The 19,625-nt window shown below is 36.1% G+C and overlaps 1 protein-coding gene across 1 annotated transcript in view; it reads left to right on the forward strand.

Moving 5' to 3' along the window:
* VPS13C (vacuolar protein sorting 13 homolog C) overlaps positions 1-19,625 on the forward strand; it is a 100,885-nt gene that overhangs the window by 20,458 nt on the left and 60,802 nt on the right. Inside the window, exons 12-32 of the mRNA XM_082488820.1 lie at positions 555-612; positions 938-1,065; positions 1,942-2,048; positions 2,741-2,912; positions 3,362-3,424; positions 4,604-4,739; positions 5,316-5,410; positions 7,618-7,760; positions 9,067-9,259; positions 9,412-9,526; positions 9,848-9,984; positions 10,702-10,828; positions 11,472-11,589; positions 11,946-12,075; positions 12,455-12,533; positions 13,898-14,034; positions 14,627-14,780; positions 15,210-15,286; positions 15,439-15,498; positions 17,203-17,356; positions 18,688-18,804. Coding sequence (XP_082344946.1) covers positions 555-612; positions 938-1,065; positions 1,942-2,048; positions 2,741-2,912; positions 3,362-3,424; positions 4,604-4,739; positions 5,316-5,410; positions 7,618-7,760; positions 9,067-9,259; positions 9,412-9,526; positions 9,848-9,984; positions 10,702-10,828; positions 11,472-11,589; positions 11,946-12,075; positions 12,455-12,533; positions 13,898-14,034; positions 14,627-14,780; positions 15,210-15,286; positions 15,439-15,498; positions 17,203-17,356; positions 18,688-18,804 — 2,500 coding nt within the window. The remainder of the gene's footprint in view (positions 1-554; positions 613-937; positions 1,066-1,941; positions 2,049-2,740; positions 2,913-3,361; positions 3,425-4,603; positions 4,740-5,315; positions 5,411-7,617; positions 7,761-9,066; positions 9,260-9,411; positions 9,527-9,847; positions 9,985-10,701; positions 10,829-11,471; positions 11,590-11,945; positions 12,076-12,454; positions 12,534-13,897; positions 14,035-14,626; positions 14,781-15,209; positions 15,287-15,438; positions 15,499-17,202; positions 17,357-18,687; positions 18,805-19,625) is intronic.

The raw sequence follows: 19,625 nt of genomic DNA on the forward strand, positions 1-19,625 counted from the left end.
ATAGCATCGGACAGACCTCACTTTTAATTAAGACTTGGTTCTGGCATGCTATTTCTCAGACCTCTTGGGCTGTTCTGTTATTTTCCTGATTTCTTTCTGTGTTTAATTCCTTTCATACCTGGAGAATACCAGAAGGCTCAAGTGGCATCCTTATGTGCTAAAAATGAGGAAGGGTAGAATGTGAATAGATATTCCTGGTACCTTTAAGGAGCTTAAAAACAAATGCTTGATCTAGTATGCTGTGTGTTTGAGTGTACACATGAGCTATGTGTTTCTAAATTAACATACATTAGTTGTTATTGCAAGATTTAGACAGGACTTGAATAAAACCTGCACTAACCTCCCACTTGATATGAGAAATTTAGAATTCTTTTTAATCTGGTGCATTTAAACCTTTCACTCTTATGTGCTTCTGCTGTATTAGCTTTCCCATGTAGGGGGAGGAGGCCCTTGCAAAATACATGTGAACTTAAGTTGGTTTACTCAAAGTTTAGGGAACTGTAAACAAGTAATGCTCTTCAGCAATTGCTAGACAGTGTCTTATTCCTTTACAGGATCAGCTGAAAAGAGGAATTCCCTGTAGTGGTAACCAGCCACAAGACTACCAGTATAGTAAGTAAGCTAGGAATGAGTGAATATAAGCTGTTCTGAACATGTTAGTATATAACAGCCTGACCTGATCATGCAGGCATGCCCGTACTAACTTTATTTTACAAAAACCTAAACGTAATAGAACATATTAGTGCTTCTGTGCTTTTTGACTACTGCTGGGCTATCAGTTTTCGGTAAGAATTGCATTCTGATTTTGTGGGTCTTGAACATACACATCATCAGTACAGAGTGGTTGATACATCGGGCAGTGGAAATAAATACTTTAAGATCATCTCCCACACTTTAATTGTAAACATAAAATTAATATCAATTTTTTATCTTTAAGTTTTTAGACCAGTATCAGCCTCTGCAAGACTGTATATCAACCCATATGCAGAAGTAGAACTAAAAACTCCCAAGCTTGATTGTAACGTGGAAGTACAGAGAATTGTCGTTGAATTCACTAAGCCACAGGTAAGTTTCCTTGGTGTACACTATCACCTATTTTGGTGTTTGTGATGAACTGTAGGATTTTTTTGTTGGAAAGCATTCTTCTTTGGGAATTTTCTGCTTATATGCAAATAGACTGTCTAAACTGTTTAGCAGTAGCTGTGGGAAAAGTGTAGGATCGTTTTCCCTTTGTGTAACAGTCACTTCCTGGTGCTAGGTCCCAACACTGTTATCTGTGGTCACTCTGGGGACCATCTGATGTGTATTCAGCCCTTCCAACAGCATTCCTTTCACATAGAGAATGAAATAATTCTTTTGACTAGCCCTTATCTTGTAAAACAATAAGCCAACATTATAACTGCAGAGGTGCCAAAATACAAGCAAGGGGGGGAATGAATGGAGTATGCTGGCTTTGGCAAGAAAGCCTGCTGAAGTATCAAGGAACTCATTTAGATAGATCCCCAGCAATGTTAGTGAGTATTTTCTTTTATTCAGTGATAATTTACAGTTAGTTTGCTAGATAGCTTTTTAGCTCTTATTGGTGTCAGGGTGTAATCTGAGTTCAGAATGGTAACAATAAGGCTAGCTAATGCAAAGGCAGTTGTAAAATTGGGGAAAGTGAGGGGAATGCGGTTAGTTTGAGAAAGCATGAGACTGTGCTGAGCTGGGAAAGAGAAATGCAAATTGTTTTTGTTCTTCAAGGAAACCAAAAGTTCATACAGTGGTGTCCTTTGAGAGCAATGGGTTTAGTTGGTCCACTTTTACATACTAATGAAAATATGTAGGCTTAAATTTCAGTATAGTTTGGGGAATACTGAAGACCATGGCATGCATGTACTTTAAGCACTGCTTGCAACAAAATCTGAACCTCTGCTAAGAAACATGTTTTTCTGTGTCTAGTACCTCAGCATGATAGACCTTCTGGAGTCCATAGATTACATGGTTCGCAATGCACCGTACAGAAGATTTAGGCCAAATGTATCTCTCCATAAAAATGCTAGACAATGGTAAGCTGTGTACGTTTGTGTGTTCTTTGGGAGCTGCTGGAGTTCTTTCCAGTCTCTTCATTCTCCTTTGTGGTTAAATGTAGTTTTAAAACTACATTGCATATATCTGATGACTTCCACAGAGCTTTGCTTAGCCAAGTAGAAAAGGCTTGCAGAAGAGAACGTGTGAAAGAACCAAGTGATGAAAATCTGACTTACAAAGCTAACCCTGGTCCCCAGAATCTCTGAACAAAATGCCTATGTTCTCTCTAGAGGTTAGAATATAATTTTAGAAAGACTAAAGAAAAAAATTACTGAATGCATTACAAGGGGAACATTTATGTCAACTGTAATTTTTAAAGTTTTGGGCTGATACACATTTTTGTGCTTTTTTTTTTTTTTCCCTAAGTACTAACTGATGCTAATTATCAGAGTACTTTACTTAAGTGTACTTAATACTGTTACAGCCTGAATTTGCAAACATGCAGAAATCAATAGAGAATACAGATTTATAGGTCTACAGGCATTAAATATAAGCCCTCAGTCCATTTTTGAAAAGTGATGTTGAAACCATTAAATTTTTTGTAAACAAAGTTACTCAAATGTCAAGTGGTAAACAAAGCGTTTGCATGTCAATAAGCTACGTCTGCAATTTTTAAGTTGTAATGCACAAATGAAATGGGAAATTGCTCACAACTGTGAAATTATTGTAGGTGGAAATATGCAGGTAACAGTGTTCTTGAAGTTCACATCAAAAGGCGTACTCGAATGTGGTCATGGAGTAACATAAAACAACACAGGCAGCTTCTGAAGAGTTATAAAAATATATACAAGAACAAGCTGACACAGAGTAAACTGTCAGAAGAAACACAGAGGCAAATTCAGGTAGGTGTTTTTTCTCCTTGGAGAAAGTATGTTTTGGTCCCTTTATTAAATAATTCTTTAAATATACATGACCATAATCAAGGTTGGTGGTTTTACAAGAGCACAAGAGTTCTGTGGAAATAGCATTTTAATCTAAAGTTCCATGTAACCTGTTGTAGAAAGAAGGAAAATCTAGTAAAGTGCCATTTAAATAAACACTTTTTGGTTGCTGATTAACGAACTTGGATACATTTAGTGAAGTGAAAGATTAATCTTTTTTTTTTTAAAAAAAAAAAAGTGGACTGCCTAACATCAGGTTTCATCTTCTAGTGAACTTCAGGGGAAGCAGCATGGGGTGTATACCCTTGAAAAAAAGTGTAGTGTAAATACAAAGGAGCTGGTAAAAAAATTGTAGTAGTGAGTCTTTCCTAGATGTGTTTGAGATAAATAATTATATCACATTTTTACAGGACCTAGAAAGAAAGCTTGATGTTTTCAATATAATCTTAGCAAGACAACAAGCACAAGTTGAGGTAAGAAATAACTTTTGGTCATTAATGTCTTAACGCTTCAAATAGGATGGTTTTGTCATGATAGTATCTTGAAAAAATTGTGGTGAGGAGTATGATTGGATAGGGAGGTGTGAAGGCAAGTTTCCTATCCTTCCAGGACAAGAATAAATAAACTTCCAAACTGGAAACCAGTTCCAAAACCCTACCAGTGTGTGTGCACAGTGTCACTGCTACCCACATTGTACCATTCAGGCAATTGTCTAATGGTGAGAATTTACTGATACTTATTTTTTCCTTTGACTTCTGTTGTTTCAAGACTGGTTCTGCAGCTGTTCAAGATTGAACATGTACAGCTGTTTCCATCCTACCTACACCTTTAGGTGCCCTCATTTTAGGGGACAGGCAACCTAATTAAGACAACTCTGAGAGAATTGTTAAAAGGTAGATGAATTTTCTAGCTGCATTTTATTTTGGAAATCATTTGTGACACTTAACAAGGAGTTGCATATTTTAACATGGTGAAAAGTGTTGTATCTGCAGTTAAGATCAAAACCACCTAGCACACTGGGGGCAAGCTCAGAATAGCTGTCTTGTGAAAAGCATGCTACTGGTAGCTATTTGCCTAACATGAAAACAAACCTCTGTAGTTGCATTGTATAATAACTGTTCATGTTAATGTAGCCTCTGTTTGTCTACACATGCAGAATGTATGTAAAATGAAGATGAAAAAATAATAATGATGTTTTTTGTTTTTGAGATATTTGTGGTCAGACCTTGATTTTAAATTTACGCTCAGGCTTTCACTTCGCATTTTAAAAGTTTTAAATACGTGTGATGGTACAGGATCAGTCTTCAGCTTTGTTACTACTAGATTTAAGGAATGTAATTACTTCTTGTATCCTCTTAAATACTGTCTTTTCATGTGGTTCCTGCCTTTTTGTAGTCTAAATGCTAATGGAATATGTAGGAAAAAGGCTGCCCAAAGTAGAAGTAACACATGCTTGTTTCCACGTGTGTGTGCGCACACACACGTGCCCCTCACCCCAATCCTCTTTTTGCTTCTGTCTGGTGAGTCAAAGTGCTCTTAATCCTTTGTGGGGTAGTGTTGCTGTCCACCAATTAAATGTCTGTTCAATATGCATTACTTACAGAAAAAATATATAGTAAATCTAATTATGTATCTTAATGTCTGGTTTTTAGACGATAAGATCAGGACAAAAACTACTGAAGAAGAAAACCACTGAAGCAGAAAAAAAAAGTGGAGGATGGTTTGGTGGTTTCTGGGGTAAAAGAGAATCTAGGAAAAAGGAAGATGAAGAATCACCGGTTCCTGAAAGTACGTGTAGACTGTAATGCACTAATATCTACAGAGGCTTTACATTTTTATATACATTGAGAAAGTTATAGTATGTTTTCCTTCCTATTATACGGAAGAAGAGAGTATGGCATAAACAGTGCAATGCAGCATTGATCTATTTTATAGTATCACTTGCTGTTAGTGAATATTGAGCTGGCAAATAAGGCATACTTCTGAAATAGCCATTTCAGAACCCTGGCAAGGAGAAGAGTATGGAGCTTATAGCTGTAGTGTAATAGGTGATGACTGGAATACTATATTCTGGTGGTTTGCTCTCTGGAACGAATTTGTTCTAATAGTACTCCTCAAAGCTATTTTCATCACTGGGAATTATGGGTACTCTTGTAATACAAATTATATTGATTTCTGTGCTACGTATGTAACATTATATACGATGCTTCTGTGTAAATTTTCATGATATGGTACTTAGTACAATGTGAAGATTCAAAGAAATGAGTCAGAACAGAACTTAAGTACAATAGAAAACAAATGGCAAGAAAAATGCTTATCGTTACTAATTAAAGTGCAATTTTTTTGTGGGCTTTCGGTTTTTAGCTATTGATGAACTAATGACACCAGAAGAGAAAGCTAAGCTTTTCACTGCTATTGGATATAGTGACAGCTCCCATAACCTTTCCTTACCAAAGCAGGTAAGCAACTTCTTATGCGGATGGTTTGAAAAGCAAACAAACAAACCTTTCTGATGCATAGAACCATAGAATGGTTGGAGTTGGAAGGGACCTTTAACGATCATCTAGTTCCAACCCCCCTGCCATGGGCAGGGACACCTCCCACTAGACCAGGTTGCTTAAAGCCTCATCCAACCTGGCCTTGAACACTTCCAGGAATGGGGCATCCGCAACTTCCCTGGGCAACCTTTCCCAGTGTCTCACCACCCTCACAGTAAAGAATTTCTTCCTAATATCTAATCTAAATCTACCCTCTTTCAGTGTAAAACTGTTTCCCCTCATCCTATTTGCTACACTCCCTGATAGAGTTCCTCCTCATCTTTTCTGTAGGCCCTTTTAAGTACTGAAAGACTGCTCTAAGGTCTCCCCAGAGCCTTCTCTTCTCCGGGCATGTTAGCCTTAAGATAAGCAGTAGAATGTGTGTCAGTGCAAGTCAAATCTATGTTGAATGTACAAAGAAGATACAAAAAAAAAAAAGTTTATTCAGAAAACACAAAGTATGTGTAATATTTTTCTTTGGTCTTCTGCTTTGTGCACAGTTCTAATCTGGAGTGATTTAGAACTAACAGGAAACAGAAACCTATTTGCAACTTGGAAGGGAATGAAAAAAAGCTAACTGTAAATGAAAAAAGATAACATGTTAGCTTTTTCATTGCATCTGTTTCTTGCTACCTGTTGTGGTGAAAACTATGGTCTTTTTGGTTTGGTGTTTTTTTTTTTTTTGGTGGTGTGGGTTTTTTTTTTTTTGTGGTGGAGTGTGGTTTTTTTTTTTTTTTTAAATCCAAAATCAGTTTGATTCTGGTAATTGAATACTTGTTGTTTATATAAACATTAGCATGCGATTATTTCCTGTTTGACCCAATGTTTATAACTTCCAGGGATGCTTTTGTTAGAAGGATTGTGTTATGTTTCTATTCAAATATTTGTCCTAATGACTAATATTAGGAGATTTCAATTGTAGTACTTTTTTTCTACTGCACAAAGAAAAGGTTGAAATTAAAAAATGTTTGTCACAGATATTTTTTGGCTTCTTAAGCAAAGGAATAAAAGTTGAAACTTTACAGGTATAGTATTCTTGAGAGGTCTTATAGGAAGAAAGCTAGAAAGTAGACAACTAAGAAAATGTGAAATGGTAAGGTTTCTCTCGGTATACTTATTTTCTGTGACCACTATTACGTTGTTTTAGATCTTAATGTGACTGGTGGTGCTGCTTTAAGTTGCTCATCACTTACAGAAGCACTTTTTATATTAAGATATTTCCTTCAAGGAGGATGTTGTCTCTTCTCCCCAACCCTTCAACTTTCCAACCTTGTGTATTTTTGTTAAATTTAATTATTTGTAAGCTTACATGTGCCTCACATGGCAAAGTTCAGAATTGCTTGAGTGGCAGCATGGAGGCCTGTGTGCTAGTCTATGAACTTGTGTTCCTGTCAAACTGAAAAGAGTACAGCAGCAGCAAGCATCTCTTACCAACAAAGAAGAGACACAGCCCAAACATTGCCCAGTACCGGTGCTTTTCCCCCCCCCCGCTTTGTTTCATGCTTTCCTTGCTTACCTGTGTGGAAAAACTTCCATTTTTAATTTGGAGAAATTGAATGTAGACATGCTTTCATGTCTCTCAATACCCTGAAGAAAGGTGCAGCCTTCAAATTTGCATAAGAAGTATTATTTGATTCTTCCTAAGTTGCTGATTAACGCCGTCATAAAATGGTACATGTCAGGAAGCCAAAATCCTGTCTTGACAAGGTTGAGAGATGACATTCAGCAGCAAGAACAAGAAAGGCATACATGCAGTGTTTTCTAAAATGTAGTTATTTGATGGGATTATGATTTTGTTTGTTGATCTTGCTAGCTCTCTACTGAGTGTAGTTGAGCTACACTTGCTTTTATGGTTTAAAAAAACTTGCATGAATCCTGAAAAGAGATACAGACTGTGTTTGCTCTGTATTTGTTGAAGTACACTGTTTGATGTTAAAGAAATGACTGATAAAGGTTGAAAGAAGGCAAAGACTCTGGATTTCCCTTCCTACATAGGGTTATGTTTCTTACTTTAGTCGACTGGAATAGCTTTAAATACCTCATTTCATTAGACTGGTTGAAATTAAGAGTTCTGAAAAATTTTTCATATCAGGATGACTAATTTCAGTTTTCTCTGTCTTCCTCTCTAGTATGTTGCCCATGTTGTGACACTGAAGCTGTTAAGTACTTCTCTTATAATTAAAGAAGATAAGAATGTGGCAGAAACTCTTAAAGTACAGATAATTGATCTGAGTACCAAAATATCACAGCGCCCAGGAGCACAAGCCATAAAGTAATTGGATTGATATTTTCTCCCTCCCCCCATGCCCTTTCCCCTGACTCTTTACATCTTTTCTTGGGTAGTACATTATGTTTTATATTGACTTGAAAATTTATGGATGTAATAAATAATGTAGAATGGAATGAAGAAAGGAATACTATTTCTTAGTCTTCATAAACAATAATAAGGTCTTTCTTGAATCCAGACGTTGAAGTGCTGAATATTACTTCTGGGAAGTGATACCTGAGCAGTATGAAATGGTCTGGCTAACACACTCCAGCCAAGCTACTGAATGTGTTGCTGACTTCTACAGAAACAAAAAGCTATGTCTGTGTGCTGTGGGTAGGAGATGGACCAGCATGTAGGAAATGGAGTCCTTCCTGTGTTTTAAGAGAGGGTGCACCAGAAATATTGAACAGAAAGTAGTGGGTTATACAGTCAATGAATAAGATTTTCAGTGTCTGGAAAATGAGTCTGCGTTTTTCATGCTTTCATTTGCAGTTCCTTTGTCTTCTGACATTATGCGTAAGATCACTAACTCAGCTTATGACTCCTGAAATATTTTTGCTAAAAACCATTTTGGGGAATATTGAAGGTGCAGCCTGAATTCTGCACAAAATTAAAAAGAGTTTGGGGAATATTTTACATAAATGCATGCCATATAATTTAGTTGATTTTAAGTTTCTGGAAAAATGTAATTAGGGTTTCTTGATGGAGCCAGGCTTGAGACTGACTATGCCCAAACTGTGTTGCCTCCCGAAGTGAGTGTTTCTAATGGTAGAGACCCAGGACCTGAGAATCAGTTTCATATCTAATAGGTATTTTTAAGGATAAATGAAGTTTGTGTGGATTGGTGGTGTTCACATGGCTTTCTTTCAGAGGCATTTTTCTACTGACTCCACTTAACATTATTGTCAGGGAAGCTGTCAGTAAAGAATGCCCGTTTGCACCAAACCAAGTCTGTAACTGATTTTGAAGTCAACTCTTGGTTAGCTCTTTTTTACCTGTAGCATAAATATTCTGCCTTTCTTTTCTCTCACAACTGATTCTCTTGATAAACATGAGCTGGAAGTTATATTCAGTCCACCTTGCATATAACAGAAGGTGAAAAGAAAAATCATGTTTGCGTCACTGTGAACAGCTTGTCTCCTATTTACTTTTCCAATTTATTAACGTAACAATTTCTTAACTGCGTGGTATGTTAGTCCTGTGATGCTAGTCATGTTTGGCTTTAGCAAAGACTTTCTCATCTTGGTTGTCTTTCCTAGATGGAACTGTTCTGTATTCTAGTAAAGTATATTCAACTTTTCATTTTTAGGGTTGAAGCAAAGCTTGAAAACTGGTATGTTACAGGCCTAAGACAAGAAAACATTGTACCATCTCTTGTGGCTTCCATAGGGGATAGCAAGTCTTCTCTACTTCAGATAGAGTTTAATGTTAACCCAGAGGATAGTACTGCTGACCAGAGTCTTACTATTGAATCACAGCCTGTGGAAATAAAATATGATGCAGTGAGTAGTAACCAAAACAACTCTCACCTCTTTTTCTGATTCTCCTTTCTCCGCCATTATTCTCTTTGCTCTGTCAAGATCTATTTTTAGGTTTTTACTGAGTGACTTCTGTGTATATTGATAATGCTTTTTTTTTTTTCTTTTTTTGAAAGAGAACAGTAAATGCAATGGTAGAATTCTTTCAGACAAGTAAGGGAATGGATCTTGAAAGATTGACATCGGCTACATTAATGAAGCTGGAAGAAATCAAGGAAAGAACTGCTACAGGTAAGATAATAACAAATCTCTACTGAGGTGAACCCTTGAATGTCTCAAAATGTTTCAATATGATTTTCTAAACACTTTGCTTATGTTTTGATTGCTGGCCAAATAGTATGATTGGGTTTTTTGCCTTGAGTTTTTGACTTGGAGGATGTTTTGGGGGGGGAGCATTGAGTTTAGTGAGAAATCAGTAGAATGCTACAAAAGTAAGATTTTACTCAAGATGCATTATCTTTCAGATAGATGGCATCTCTATATGTTGACTGGCACAAACGTATCACTTGTGAATAGCATTTCAATTTTAATGTCCCTTCCTTTTTATTTAAGGATTAGTTCATATTATTGAAATGCGGAAAGTCCTTGACTTGAAGATTAATCTGAAACCTTCCTACCTTGTGATTCCACAGACGGGTTTCTACCACGAAAAATCAGATTTGCTGATTTTGGACTTTGGTACATTTCAGGTATATAAATGACCTCTCTTATAAGGTCAGAGGAAGAAAATATTCTTTTCTCTGAACATAGCTGTCATCTTAAAGTATCTTGTTTTCAGAAGGCAAAGATGATAATCTGTGTGAATGTGTTTTAAGTTACTGTATTTCTTACCAAATAAATTTGGGCCAGCAATTTGATCAATGTTCAGAGCTATTAAGTTGTCTTTGACATACTTATACTAGTTAATCTCCCCAAGAAACATTTTCATTTTGTAATTGTGATTGTAATAGCTTATTTAATATCTTTCATTTATTCAGCAAAACATATGAATATTTGTTTCCTTTTCATTTACAAAAAGCATTTTATGATAGCCTTTTAGTAATAGAAGAGAATATAATTTTTCTTGGAGTTTGAGAGTTGATTCCCTTGTTCCTATAAAATTGAAAGACTACAATAATTTAATTTGATTTTAGCTGACTAATTAAATATTTATTTTAGTTGAACTCCAGCAGTAAACCTGAAGACTAATATGAAAAATTCTTTTTGCATAACTTGAACTAAGTACATTGATAGAAGTAATAAAAAAAAAATCTACTTATACATGAAGTGTGAAATGAATTAAGATCACTTCTCTGTAAGCGTCCAAATTTCAATCAAACTCCTGTGAATCATCTTTTTCATCTTCACTAGAATTAATAGCGCATGAGTGTTTAGACTTAACTTTTTCTTGTCCTTTATGTGTTTAGCTGAACAGCATAAATCAAGGCTGTAGTCAAGCGTCTAGCTTTTCATCTTTAGAGGAGATTATGGACAAAGCTTATGACAAGTTTGACGTGGAAATAAAAAACGTGCAACTTCTTTTTGGAAGAACAGGTAACAAACCAACAGAGTTGCAGTTTACTCAAAAGATAGATAAAGGCTACCTACCTGTGATGCTAAAATACGTTTTTTTTAAAGAAAAAAGGCAAACCAAAGCCAGTAGTTAACTAAAAGATAGATTATAATACATGCCTGGTGTTAATCTGAAAAGATTTGTTAGTTTCTCTTCAAACAGCTGCTTGCTTTTTGTTTGGGCTTGTGTGTCACTACTTTACTTTGATGCCAGCAGGCAAGGTAAACGCATAGAACTATTATGTTTTCCAACATATGCAGGAAAATACAGCTAAAATTTACCTTAATCCTTAATTTGGATATAAATTTGTGTAGTCAACAAAATGCTAGGTTACTGTTTTATATTTATCTATCCATCTGTCTATTTTTTCAGGGTTCTATGTTCAAATACATCTTTCAGTGTAGAATTTGGCTTCAAGGCTGCTAAGGCAATATAGTGTTAAGAACTATTGAAAACTAATTTAAAAGCTCTTAAAGTGCTTTACCCAAATTGTTCTAGGCTTTTCTACTTTGTGGTGAGTTCTTTATCCTTTCCTAGTGATGCCATTTGATTACTTTAATGATACCTTAATTAAAGCAGTTAGGAACCAATGTTTTTTCATCTAAATCTACTGACTGTTTGCAGGTGAAGACTGGAAGAAGGCTCGTTTTCAACATCCATCAACTTTACACATATTACAGCCTATGGATATTCATGTACAGTTGGCAAAATCGATGGTGGAAAGAGATACCAGGATGGCAAAGTAATACATTAATGTTGAAAGAACTTCTTTTTAATTACTGTGTACTTACAGAAAAGACAACTATTTTCCCCAAAGGTTCAGTTACTCTTTATAATTTGAAGGTATTAACTTAGGAAATAGAAGTAGTTTCTTACTTCATATGAAACCTCTTTTGGCTAGTAGTTCCCTGGTCATCTTCACTGGTTACAAACTATACTGTTTAAACTGAGTCCAAGACCTGTTTTTAATGCAGAATCACTAGCTTTACTGTGATGTGATCTTTATATATAAGTATAGATATTGGTAAGATTTTAAATCAAGAATTGGTATGCACTTTTTTTTTGTCCTGGAGTTTAATAATTTTTTTTTTAAAAAAGGTTTAAAGTGTCAGGAGGACTTCCTTTGGTGCACGTTAGACTCTCAGACCAGAAAATCAAGGCAATTTTTGATCTAATTGATAGCATTCCATTGCCTCAGAAGTCATCCGTGTCCATTCCAAGCACAAAGGTAAGCTGACTATAATAAAGAAAACTGAAATTAAAAAAATGACATAACTAAAGTGACCATTCTAAGTGTGAATTCCTGCTAATGTCTGTGGTTTTTTTCACTTGATATGAGAGACCTGTTGCCAAGCTGAGTTAGGCAAAGCATCTTCATTATGACTTACCATCAGAACATGCTGGGCTTATTCAAACAAGGCTAGCATAACCTTTGTCATTGTCTGCTGGTTTCAATATAAGTATTCGCAAAAATGACCTTTTTAAGTACTATTGGGGAGGCAACGTGAAACATGTATCATCAGTAGGACATATGACTGAACATACCAAGTTATTCAAACTTTAAAAATGTGATTTTTTTCCTTTTTTCTTTTTTTCCCTCCCTCTAGGTACTGGCTATTCCCACAATTCCTGTTGTTAGTAAAGGGTTACTTAATACACCCCAGTTGTTAGCAGAAATAGTGTCAGGTAAGAAGCTACAGAAACACCTTTGTAAAAGTAGAAGGCTATAACTTATGGAATAACTAACATTTTCAGGCTGCCATTGATCTTAAAATGTGTTGCAAGTGCAGTAGAGATGAGTATGATTTATCTTTTCTAACTTCAAGTGCACAAGAAGATTTGGTTAAGATGCTGATGCTACCTCAGAATAACAAACTTAGTTTTTTAAAAAAGAAAAAAAACCCACCTTTTTGGGGATTAATTAATATTATGCATAAGCAACCTCTTCAAAGGTGAACCATTAACAACAACTGTATTAGGATGTCATTAGCAAACCAATTCAATTATTCAGATGTTGTCCTGGTTCCGGCAAGGATGGGGTTAATTTCCAAGGAGCCGGCAGGGGAGGCACGTATTCCATACCACGTGACCCATGCCCAGCTATAAAAGGAGCTAGCCGGGGCGGGGGAGTCAGTCGCCACTCGGGGGCGGGTTGCGGCGGTGCGGGTCCGGTCGGTGCGCTTCGCGGCGGTACTGTAATCGCGTTCTTGTATTCCTTTACCGGTGTTATTGTTTTTCTTTCTTTCTTTTTCCCTTTGTCTGTTCTGTTAAATTATAATATTTCAACCCACGAGTTTTGCCCTTTTCTGCTGATTTTTCCCACGGCTGTGGGAGTCGTGCGAGCGGCTGCGTGGTTCTCTGTTGCTGGCTGAGGCCAAACCACGACAGATGTCAAGAGACAACTTTTTAGCAGAGAGTATTGAGGAACCTATTACGTTAGAATTGACTAAAAACAGATTTAGTCCAATACTAATCTGCTGCTGCTACTTCAGGACACATACTTTGGGGTGGGCACATAAAAAAGGTAACATGTCTAAAGGATGCGTATGCTTGCATTAAGCAGCCAACATGTGGCAAAAATAGACTGTTACAAACATAACGTGTACTGTCCTGAGTGTGTTGCATTAGCATAGCTTTCATTTTTCTGAAAATGCAGAACTGGAATAACAAACAGCAAATTACTGTATCGACACTGTGGATTTGAGCATTTGTTTCTGAGCAAATGAGTTCTAGAGAAGAACTTTCCTACAGTGGAACCTGGGAAAACTTGTTTCCTGGAGCTTACTTTTAAGTGGTTTTCCTTATATGTGTTCTGGAATGTATAATCATACAGCTGAACTCTAGTGCTTTCCTTAACAGGGCTTTAATTTTCTTCACTTTTCATCCAATGGGTAAGAAAGCCGTATAGATCTAAAAAGTATACCTTGTCAGATTAGGTTTTAACTGCTCATACAGTTTAAAATTCCATTGGAATGGGAAAGAGTGGATGGGATATTTACCTCTGTTTCTGGAGGAAGTTTACTGAGGAGGCAATCACTTCTGTGTTGTAGACTCTGAAGAAGAATATTTTGATTTTGAGGAAAGTGCTGAACCAACTGACAGGTCACTAATTAAAGGAGAAGAAATAAGAAATGAGCCTGCTAAAGAGGAACTGACAGATCTTCAGTTGAAGTTTGAAATTAAAGAGGTATGTCTCCTTAATTCTATTTTTACCTTCTACATAAAGAACGTTAAAAAAAAATATGCGGTATTCTATTACCAGTGTTCTCCAGATTTAGTGGATGCAAAAACATAGCCACCAAACAAAAAAATACACATGTATATACATACGTATTTTTATGTGCGAGTTATTCATATATGGTATGCATATAAGGGTTTTTTAATATATGGTATGTGTATAAATAAAACACGTACACACAAATGAAGTATGCATATGTATTAAAAAAAAAAATCAGCAAAAAAAGACGCTTATTTTTAGTAGAAAATAATAGTACCAAGTCATAATTTGGGGGGAAAATTTGCACTGGAAGAACAAAGTAAATACCCAGGCATGGCACTTGCAAAAAGCAAATCCCAAAATATTTCTGTGATATTTATATCTCTCACCATCAACAAAATAATAATTTTTTCTATTTTTACACTTTAACTCTGTAACAAAATTAATACTTCCACTAAAGCAGGCAAGGTGTTAATTTTGCACTTTTTTTCGTTGTTGGTTTGAGTGGTGAGATTACTACATGCGAAATGATGGTATAACTGTGTACTTCTTGTTCATCCAGGTTTTAGTAGAACTCACCAGGCAAAAGAAATCTGAGGAAACGATACTTATATTTGATGTAATGCATCTTGGGACAGAAGCTACTGTCAAAACCTATAATTTAGCAGCTGTATCTTATTTAAAGAAAATAAACTTGGATTACTATGAAATTGGAGGTAATAAGCAATGGAAGAAAAGTATACCAGTGTGTGTGTATATAGAAGTTAGTCTGAAACTGTGGCTCTCCTGTCTCTTGTGCTCTCTGAAATTCAAATGTTGCTCTAGTTTTCCAGTTAGAATACTTAGTCTGCAACTGTCCATTGGCAGTGCTGCTTGTGTTGGTGCAGGTGATAAGCTCTGGACTCCCCCCGTAATGCTTGTTAGATAAATAATTAGCTTAGTGCTCCATCTTTGGATGGAGAAGGGGTACACGCTTGCCATTTTGGACTTAACGGAGGGAAACCAACGATTCATATTTGGTGGTGCTATGTATTTTAACAAATGGTATTGAAAGTTAATCTCTATCTTAAAGGCACAAATTCTTTTGTTCTCTAACAGAGCAGAAATTATCCTAACTCTTGTGTATTTCATGTGGTATGTTACAGGTAAAAAAGCACCCATTCATCTGATTAGTTCCTCAGATAAACCTGGCTTGGACCTTCTGAAGGTGGAATATATCAAGGTATACATAAAGCTCTTTATTTTTAAACCACTTTGTAATATATAAAAGTCTTAAACCTACTATTCAGAGCTAGTGGATTGTTTTGTGTTTTCTGAAGAGCACAGTGACTGATTGGAATTAATATTAACCTTCACGTGAATCGTTATTTTCAGGCTGACAGAAACGGGCCACACTTTCAGACAATTTTTGACAACACTGAACAGATGGTTCAAGTGAGTGCTTGCAGATTTTATTGCTTCTTTTCTTTTGGCTTGCTTGCTTAGAAGGGAGGAATCAATAAGGGTTTTTTGCCTTTCCTGTTTCCTCCCAACCCTGGCCTTGAAGCAGGGAAATTTGAAGAGTAAAAATGTACTTGAAAGTTTTTATACAACATAATGTAAGACTAATATGTTAGTCTTGTATCTTAAATATGATGAAAAACTGTCTAGCTAGCTCATGCAGATAAAATTCAAAATAACGTAAGAATGCATCTTCTCATGCATAAGAGATCATGAAGTTCAAATGCCCAGTATGGGAAAATGTAGTGGGGTCTAGAATTCTTTGTTTCCTGTCAAATAATCTGTTTGTATTGTAAGTGCCACATAATCAGCACTCTGACTAAATTGACGTCGAAGTCTAAATCCATTTATGAGTGTTTGTTTTTGGTTGCTTTTTTTTTGATAGGGGGGAGGGCAGAAGGGAGTATGTTCTAATTCTTCGCTCTGATACATGACTTGGGAGCTTCTTGCGATACTACATTTTCCTCTCCATCACCTTTGTCATAGCCTCTAGAATGAGAATTTGATCTGTTAAAAATTATTGCAATATAGGGAAATGTTTTTTAGACATCAAATACCTAACTTCTTAAGTTCTGTCCATTGTACTAATGGTGTATTTTTGAGTCGGAGATTTCAATCTAAGGAAAAACAGTGTCCTGAGGAATTCTCAAAATAAACTATAAACTACAAAGGGCTGTCAGTGTTCTCTGATAAGTACTTCCCTCCCTTTATAACTTTATGGCATTATTTTGCCTGCCATTGTTTGGTGTGAAGACTGAGATATTTTACTTGCCACCTAATAGTTTTGGAGCATCTATAGATTTCATCAGACAAGTCTAGTTACTACTGGAATTTTTTTGCCAAGAAAAGGTTCCTGAAGCCGCAACAGGGGGTGTCAGTTCCACTGCTCCAGTGCTACTCAGGTGAATATACATACTGAGTTGACTGACTTCATGCTGTGGGATAACACTGATGTTAAGAGAACTCACCTTTCTATACATCATCTGGCATTGCCTTGCAACTCTTCAATGGGATGTCTGTGTCCCAGGCATTTGGGCTCTTTTTCCAATTTCAAGCCCATTCAAGCAGATAACTTTCACTAAACTACACAGCAGGCACTTATCTGCCTTTTGGACTCCGTTAGCATATTTGTTGAGAAATACCTTTATACTAAGTATCTAAATGGCAACCACCTACCCCTTACCTTTCATGTAGTATTGTGTTATTGCAGGAGCATTCAAGAGTGAGTCTGTGTTTGACAGAACACATTGCTTGAGAAAACTGAATCCTGGTTTAGGTTAGACTACCTTACTCCAGGTGTATCTCTCTTAGTCATCTGATTGAGTTATCCATTTTTTTAATGCAGTTTTTCACTCATTTAATGCTTCTAAATTAATTTTGTTTCACTTGCTTTTGTACTGAGGAGGTTATAGGTTAACAGTCACAGCTGTTGTGGTGTTAGGCTTTCTTATTTTCTAAGCTTACTACTTTTCTGCTTTACAGAAAGCTTTTTTTCCTTTATGATCTGTTGCTAGTAACACATGCAGCTTTTCTATTTCTAAGAAATTCTTGTATTCCATTGAGTGCTTTTGCATGTCAGTCCAACTCTCACACTTGTAAGTCATTTTTTCATCATATGGAGTCTTGTGTTTTCAACAGGTAGCTTTTTCATCATTGAACCTGCTACTGCATACAGAGGCCCTTATGTCTGTTGTCAGTTTTCTGACAGCTGTTAGTCCATCAGGCAGTGAAAGTAGTGGAAAGACATCAACTAAAGGTGAAAAGCAAGAAGATGACACTAAATGGAAGAAAGGTACAGTTGTGTTTGTCAAAATGATGGTTCTGAAATGATCTGTTTGCTGGCAAAACAATCAAATCCAGAGAAACCTGATTAGCTTTGTAGTGTGGGGTGAAGATCAGAGCTCATGTGACTGCGGCTCACCAGGCTGGAGGACCGATTTCAAAAAAATAATACATGAAACAATGATTGTGATCATAAATGGGGTCTTCAGGTGAACTTTCTATTCTTGTGTTTCCTTGCCATTTCACAAATATACTTGAATTTGAATAAATGAGATTTCTGCGAGCTTAGACGACTCGAACAGCAGCATGATCTTAGTGTTCATGGTAAAATAAAGGAGACAGGTGGTACTTTGATTATGCTATATTATTGATCTAGGCAATTTAAGTGTACTTTTGAATAAATAGTCAAGTCCTTTGCTAGCCTAATGAAAATCTTGCTCTTCCTGTAGCACTGAAACAAAAAATGAATTTATCTCAAAATAGGCTCAGAGAGGAGCAGCTGCAGTGTCTTTAATACTAAGTGCAAAACTCAGGCATCCAGTGAGCTGGAAATGAGGTGTCTAGTGAAGAAAGTTTAGAATCACTTATAACTTTAAATGGCCTGGGTTTCAATCTGCAAGCTGAAAAAGAAGCTGCTGCTGTGTACAGTTTAACAAAGCCCATAGATATTTGAGCCGGATTAACACTTTGCTATTCTTGGTTAGTGATTGTGTAGACCGTGAGTGAGGTCTGATGGCTTTTGGTCTTCCCCCATAGGTAGTTTTTGACACTGGTGTGTGACTTCACCTTATTGTCCTCACTCTTAACACTTGCTCTTGTAAAACCTGGGTGTTGGCTTCCTGAAATAGGCTTCCAAGGTTTGCCATGTCTTATAAGCTTGATGTTTAAGAGAAAACTTCCTATATTATGATCATGGACTAAGAAATATTAGGTAACCTGAAAAAAACCACGACTGAGAACCTATTGAATTATTGACTTAAGTTTAAAAATAAGTGTACTGTGCAATTTATTTCCTCTTAACCCAGCAATTACCCTTCATTTAAAAAAAGTAAACTTGTTCCAACAGAGTCATCACTAGATGCAAGTAATATCAGACATAAAATTACAAGCAAATGCTGACATGTTTTACTCTTATCAGTAGAGTTGCCTTCAGAGGAAGACTTGCTCTAAGTTAAAGACTTAATTATGGTAGTAGTGATGCAAGAAACTATAGGAAACAAAACGAAGTCATCTGAATACCAAAAAAAACCCCTAGACCGAAACAACTCTCATAGTCTCAGGAGTTCAAGTGAAAATATGAATTATATGTATCTTGAAAATCCCCCCTTCTCTCATTTCTAGTGGCTAGACCTTCCAAGGATAAGGATGTCTTTGACTTCAAGCTTTCTGCCAAGCTGGATGCCTTCTGTTTAAATATTTGTGATGAAAAAAAGAACATTGCAGAGATCAAGATACAAGGTATAAAATTGTCAGTAGTAACTGATCTAGTAGTTTAGTTTAAAGCAGCTGCTAATATTTGGACTAAAAGATATTTAAGGTGTTAATTTGCAGCATCTGACTTCTAGTGTTATCTGTACAAACATGGCTTGTGGTATTGTTTTCTAAGTCAGTCTATTAGTCTGTCAATGTTTTGGCCTCCAGCTAGAAAAGCATGATATATTATTTTTCAGGTAATTAGGTTCATGTTTTGAAGGAGTTTGATTATGGGTGGCTTTTCATGTTGTACTAAGCTTTGGATATTTTTCTGCTATACCTGAATGATTTATGGTAAAAACCCTTAAAACTGTTTTCTTTCATTTAGGCTTTGTTTGGGTTCTTTATTTTGGTTTTGTTTTCTTGATTCTTTTTTACCCTTCAAAGGGGCTATCAATAATTCTGTGTCCAGGGGGAAGTTTCACTTCCAAGTTGGGTGATAGCTGCCATCCTAATAGCTGTCCAAACTCTCTCTTAGTATGAATATTTCATAATGTGTGATATACAAGAGTATGTAATACAGGTCGTAAAAAGTCTCTTGTGCCAGTCTCTGAGTCATATGATGTATTCACACAAGATTTTGTATGCAAAAGTGTTGCATTCAAGTACAGTATAGTAACATTTTTTTTTGTTAGAAAATCTTAGTAAACTTACTCAGTAGATTGGTTATTAAGAGACAGATTATTGCTTGAGTATTTTTTAGCTCATTTCTTTCCAGAGATAATTGATATTGAGAAATTTAGAAATTTCTCTTTTGTTTTGTTCAAAGCTGTAGTACGGTCACATTCTCAAAGCTTGATAACAGA

Source organism: Vanellus vanellus (genome assembly GCF_965231255.1).
Source record: "Vanellus vanellus genome assembly, chromosome: 11".
NCBI lineage: Eukaryota > Metazoa > Chordata > Aves > Charadriiformes > Charadriidae > Vanellus > Vanellus vanellus.